The 6,000-nt window shown below is 53.8% G+C and overlaps 1 protein-coding gene across 1 annotated transcript in view; it reads left to right on the forward strand.

Annotated features, from left to right (window-relative positions):
* The window catches only part of LOC126106696 (uncharacterized), a 44,216-nt gene extending 38,464 nt beyond the window's left edge, over nucleotides 1-5,752 (forward strand). Inside the window, exon 4 of the mRNA XM_049913076.1 lies at nucleotides 5,277-5,752. Within this exon, the coding sequence (XP_049769033.1) occupies nucleotides 5,277-5,752 (476 nt within the window). The remainder of the gene's footprint in view (nucleotides 1-5,276) is intronic.
* Nucleotides 5,753-6,000: the final 248 nt, after the last annotated feature.

Consider the following 6,000-nt stretch of genomic DNA (forward strand, 5'->3'; position numbering starts at 1 on the left):
CGGATTGACTGACGAGGAGCTTCAATCTTTCCTCGCTGAGCAGGGCGTGACGGCTGTCCATCGGGTCATGAAAAAGGTCAACAACGACCTTGTACCGACCCGGACACTCTTCTTGACCTTCGATAGTGTTAAGCTGCCATCGCGCATCAAGGCGGGCTACGAGGTTATTTCTGTTCGCCCCTATGTCCCGACACCTACGCGCTGCTACCAGTGTCAGCGTTTCAATCACACTCGACAGTCTTGTTCCAATGCGGCTAAATGTGTCACTTGTGGCAGGGATGCCCATGAGGGTGACTGTCCACCTCCGTCTCCTCGTTGTGTGAACTGTCAGGGTGACCATGCCGCATCCTCCCGCGACTGTCCTGTCTATAAGGACGAACGTTGCATCCAAGAAATTCGTGTCAAAGAGAAAGTGTCAACCTCGGCTGCTCGCAAGCTATTGGCTAGTAGGAAGCCCACGCTGCTCCCAGCGGGGAAATATAGTACTGTCCTCGCCTCTCCTCGGACTACCCGGGAGGTCGCAACCCAGACATGCGATCTGACCTTCAGCACCACGGTCGTCCGTTCGGCCAGTGCTAAGATCGCGCGGTCGACGTCTCCTCTTCCTCCCATCACACCACAGACACCAGCCACTTCCTCAGCTTCTGCTAAGTCGAAGACACCGAAGTCAGATGCACGGTCCTTCAAGAAGGAACCATCCCGTGCAGACTTCCTCCGTCCCTCGACCTCCCAGCCTTCGACCGATACTTCCACCAAACGTCCTTCCAAAAAGGCGCATAGGAAGCACAGTTCTCCTTCCCCGCCACGGCGCATCTCTTCTCCTGCGCCACCCAGCGGTTGCCGCCCCAGGCCGTCATCCGTTTCGCCTGGCCGCACCGCCGGTAGCCGTACATCTGGCCGTTCACCGGCGGAGGAAGCTCCCCCTCCCGGCCATCCTCCCGAGATGGCCGATGACCCTATAGACCCCATGGACGATGACTGTCCGCCTACTGATAGCGGCGGCAGTGCTCGCTCGAAGCCAGGCCCTAAGCGGCCTTCGAGGTGACCCCTTCTCTCATCTTCCTTTTCTTACGATGGCACTTATTCACTGGAATATTCGCAGCATTCGCTCCAACCGAGAGGACTTGAAGTTGCTGCTCCGCTTGCATCGTCCGCTCGTCGTAGCCCTCCAGGAAACGAAGCTACGCCCATGCGATCACATTGCCTTGGCACACTACACCTCTGTGCGTTTTGACCTACCCCCTATGGTAGGTATCCCAGCTCACGGAGGGGTTATGTTGCTGGTCCGGGATGATATTTACTACGATCCCATCACGTTGCACACCGGCCTGCAGGCAGTTGCCATCCGCATTACTCTCCCCACCTTTACGTTTTCCTTTTGTACCGTTTACACTCCATCGTCATCTGCCGTTACCAGGGCAGACATGATGCAACTTATTGCTCAGCTACCTGCACCGTTTTTGTTAACTGGAGACTTCAATGCCCACCATCCCCTTTGGGGTTCTCCAGCCTCCTGCCCGAGGGGCTCCTTGTTAGCAGACCTTTTCAACCAGCTCAATCTTGTCTGCCTTAATACTGGCGCCCCTACTTTTCTTTCGGACACATCTCATACCTATTCCCATTTAGACCTCTCTATATGTACTCCCCAACTTGCACGCCGGTTTGAGTGGTATGCACTTGCTGATACATATTCGAGCGACCACTTCCCGTGTGTTATCCATCTCCTGCAGCATACTCCCTCTCCGTGCTCCTCTAGTTGGACCATCTCCAAGGCAGACTGGGGGCTCTTTTCTTCCAGGGCGACCTTTCAGGATCAAACCTTCACAAGCTGCGATCGTCAGGTCGCACACCTCACGGAAGTCATTCTCGCTGCTGCTGAATATTCCATCCCTCACCCTACTTCTTCTCCACGTCGCGTACCGGTCCCCTGGTGGACTGCAGCATGTAGAGACGCTTTACGTGCTCGTCGACGTGCTTTACGCACCTTTAAACGCCACCCTACAGTGGCGAATTGTATTAATTATAAACGATTACGTGCTCAGTGTCGTCGTATTATTAACGAAAGCAAGAAAGCCAGCTGGGCTGCTTTCACAAGCACCTTCAACAGTTTTACTCCTTCTTCTGTTGTCTGGGGTAGCCTGCGCCGGCTATCTGGCACTAAGGTCCACTCCCCAGTTTCTGGCTTGAAGGTCGCGAATGAAGTCCTTGTGGCCCCTGAGGCTGTCTCCAATGCCTTCGGCCGCTTTTTCGCCGAGGTTTCGAGCTCCGCTCATTACCACCCTGCCTTCCTCCCCCGCAAACAGGCAGAGGAGGCTAGGCCACCTGACTTTTGCTCCTCGAATTGTGAAAGTTATAATGCCCCATTCACCATGCGGGAACTCGAAACCGCACTTGGCCGATCACGGTCCTCCGCTCCAGGGCCTGATTCTATTCATATTCAGATGCTGAAGAACCTTTCTCCTGCGGGTAAAGGTTTTCTTCTTCGTACATACAATCGCATCTGGATTGAGGGACATGTTCCCGCATGCTGGCGCGAGTCTATTGTTGTCCCGATTCCTAAGCCGGGGAAGGACAAGCACTTGCCTTCCAGTTATCGACCTATCTCACTTACCAGCTGTGTCTGTAAAGTGATGGAGCGAATGGTTAACTCTCGATTGGTTTGGCTGCTTGAGTCTCGACGCCTACTTACAAATGTACAATGTGGATTTCGTAGGCGCCGCTCTGCTGTTGACCGTCTGGTTACCTTGTCGACCTTCATTATGAATAACTTCTTGCGGAAGCGCCCGACCGCGGCTGTGTTCTTTGATTTGGAGAAGGCTTACGACACCTGTTGGAGGGCGGGCATTCTCCGCACCATGCATACATGGGGCCTTCGCGGTCGCCTCCCTCTTTTTATTCGTTCCTTTTTAATGGATCGACAGTTCAGGGTACGTGTGGGTTCTGTCCTGTCCGACACCTTTCGCCAGGAGAATGGGGTGCCACAGGGCTCAGTTTTGAGCGTCGCTCTGTTCGCCATCGCGATCAATCCAATAATGGATTGCCTCCCAGCTGATGTATCAGGCTCCCTTTTTGTGGACGATTTTACCATCTATTGCAGCGCGCAGCGTACACTTGTCCTGGAGCGCTGTCTTCAGCGTTCTCTTGACCGTCTTTACTCCTGGAGTGTCGCCAATGGCTTCCGTTTTTCTGCCGAGAAGACGGTCTGTATTAACTTCTGGCGCTACAAAGAGTTTCTCCCACCGTCCTTACGACTTGGTCCCGTTGCTCTCCCAATCGTGGAGACAACCAAATTTTTAGGCCTTACCTTTGACAGGAAACTTAGCTGGTCTCCACATGTGTCATATTTGGCCGCCCGTTGTACCCGTTCTTTAAATGTCCTCCGTGTTCTCAGTGGTATGTCGTGGGGAGCGGATCGAACCGTCCTACTTCGTCTATATCGGTCGATCGTCCGCTCCAAGCTGGATTATGGGAGCTTTGTATACTCCTCTGCACGGCCATCCATCTTACGCCGCCTCAACTCCATACAACATCGGGGTTTACGACTTGCGATCGGAGCATTTTATACCAGTCCCATAGAGAGTCTTCATGCTGACGCTGGCGAATTGCCGCTCACTTACCGGCGCGATATACTGCTTTGTCGGTATGCCTGTCGGCTACTGTCAATGCCCGACCATCCGTCTTATCGTTCCTTTTTTGACGACTCTCTCGACCGTCAATACGGGTTGTATGTCTCTGCCCTGCTACCCCCTGGAGTTCGCTTTCGTCGCCTCCTTCAACACCTTCATTTTTCACTCCCTGCAACCTTTCGAGTGGGCGAGAGCCACACGCCACCTTGGCTCCAGGCTCAGGTCCGCGTTCACCTTGACCTCAGCTCGCTCCCAAAAGAGGTCACCCCCAGTTCGGTCTACCACTCCCGTTTTTTGGAACTTCGTTCGAAGTTCATCACCATGACTTTCATTTATACAGATGGCTCTAAGACCAATGACGGGGTTGGGTGTTCCTTTATAGTCGGGGCACAAAGTTTCCAATACCGGCTCCATGACCATTGTTCGGTCTTCACAGCTGAGCTCTTTGCCCTCTACCAGGCTGTTCTTTACATCTGCCGCCACCGACATTCTGCTTATGTCATCTGCTCAGATTCCCTGAGCGCCATCCAGAGCCTCAGTGATCCGTACCCGGTTCACCCTTTCGTACACCGGATCCAACGCTCTCTTCAGCGGCTGGTGGACGTCGGTCCGCCGGTTAGCTTTATGTGGGTTCCTGGCCATGTCGGTATCCCTGGGAACGAAGCTGCAGATGCCGCGGCCAAGGCTGCGGTCCTCCAGCCTCGGACAGCTTCTTGTTGTGTCCCTTCGTCCGATCTTAGCAGGGTCATTTGTCGGCGCGTTGTGTCGCTGTGGCATGCCGATTGGGCTGCACTTACCGACAACAAGCTTCGGGCCTTAAAACCTCTTCCCGTGGCTTGGACGTCCTCCTCACGCCCTTCTCGGCGGGAGGAGGTCGTTTTAGCAAGGTTAAGGATTGGACACTGCCGGTTCAGCCATCGCCATCTGCTGACGGCTGCGCCGGCGCCGTTCTGCCCATGTGGGCACTTGCTGACGGTTAGACACATTTTAATGTCCTGTCCCGATCTTAACCAACTGCGCCTCGATCTTAACCTGCCTATTACTTTCGATGCCGTTTTAGCGGATGACCCACGAGCAGCTGCTCGTGTTCTTTGTTTTATCAATTTGACACACCTTGCTAAGGACATTTGACGAAGTTTTTTAATCCTATGCCTGTCAGTCTGTCTTTTATTGTGTTTTTCCTTTTAGTTGTTGTTGTCAACTTGTGGCTCGCGGTGCATTTTTAGAGTAGTCAGGGCGCTAATGACCATTGAAGTTGTGCGCCCTAAAACCACAAAAAAAAAAAAAAAAAAAAAAAAAACAGGCGTTGCCGACCTCAGCCCCGTATTCTGAATGTTTGCATATCTCCGTATTTGAATACGCATGCGTATAGCAGTTTCCTTGGCACTTCAGTGTATTTTAACAAATACAGCTCGAGCTGTAGATAGCTTTGTATTAATATGACAGGAAGTTTGATCTTTCCTAGCTATCCCTGTGCTACAGACGATTGGGCTCAGTTATAGACTTCAGCTTAATCTAGTAATTGACCGTTTAAAGTTATGACACGAGTAGTTATTTGTCAGATGTTTCGCGACCTTAAGCGACAAAAACAACAAAGGTAAAATGTACTGTGACGAGGTGTGGTGACTAATAGTAACCTTCAACGGGCAGGTTGCGCCACCCTGCCGCCGGAAGAGTACGCGCAGCTGCAGCAGCTGGGGAGGCTCCGGAAGCTGTGGCTGCAGGACTGCCAGGCGCTGGGGCCCGAGCGGCGGGCGGCGCTGGCGGCCCGCAGCTGGCTCCAGTGGCTGGAGCTGGACCGCTCCGGTCTGGTGCCGGACCCGTCCTCGCTGGCGGCGCAGGACCCCTGGCTGCGGATCGGCCGCCACCTGGACGTCTCGCTCAAGGGTGAGGTCCTGACGCTCCAGCTGCGCACCGTCGACATCGACGCGTACGTCGACGGGCTGTCCGACGCGCGGCCGCTGCTCGAGGACCTGGGCGTCGACGGCGGCCTGCTGGGCAAGCTGGCCGGCCTGCGCCGCTGTCCGGAGCTGCGAGAGCTCTGCGTGGAGTTCCAGAAAGGGTCCGGGGAGGACGACGACAAGTCGACCGTGCGGGTCCACATAAAGTTGACAAGCTCTGAGTAAAGATGACTGACGAAATAACGAACATTTGAAGCTGACGCTCGCTACTTGAGAAAAGTCCTGATTTTACAGCGCGAACGAAAAAATGGCTGACATCGAAATAAGTGTCAGAGGAATAGAAAAGCAACTGAAATCACTCAACAGAGGAAAGTCCACTGGAGTTGACGGGATACCAATTCGGTTCTACACAGAGTAGGCGAAAGAACTTGCCCCCTTCTAACAGCCGTGTACTGCAAGTCTCTAGAGGAACG

Source organism: Schistocerca cancellata, chromosome 10, assembly GCF_023864275.1.
Source record: "Schistocerca cancellata isolate TAMUIC-IGC-003103 chromosome 10, iqSchCanc2.1, whole genome shotgun sequence".
NCBI lineage: Eukaryota > Metazoa > Arthropoda > Insecta > Orthoptera > Acrididae > Schistocerca > Schistocerca cancellata.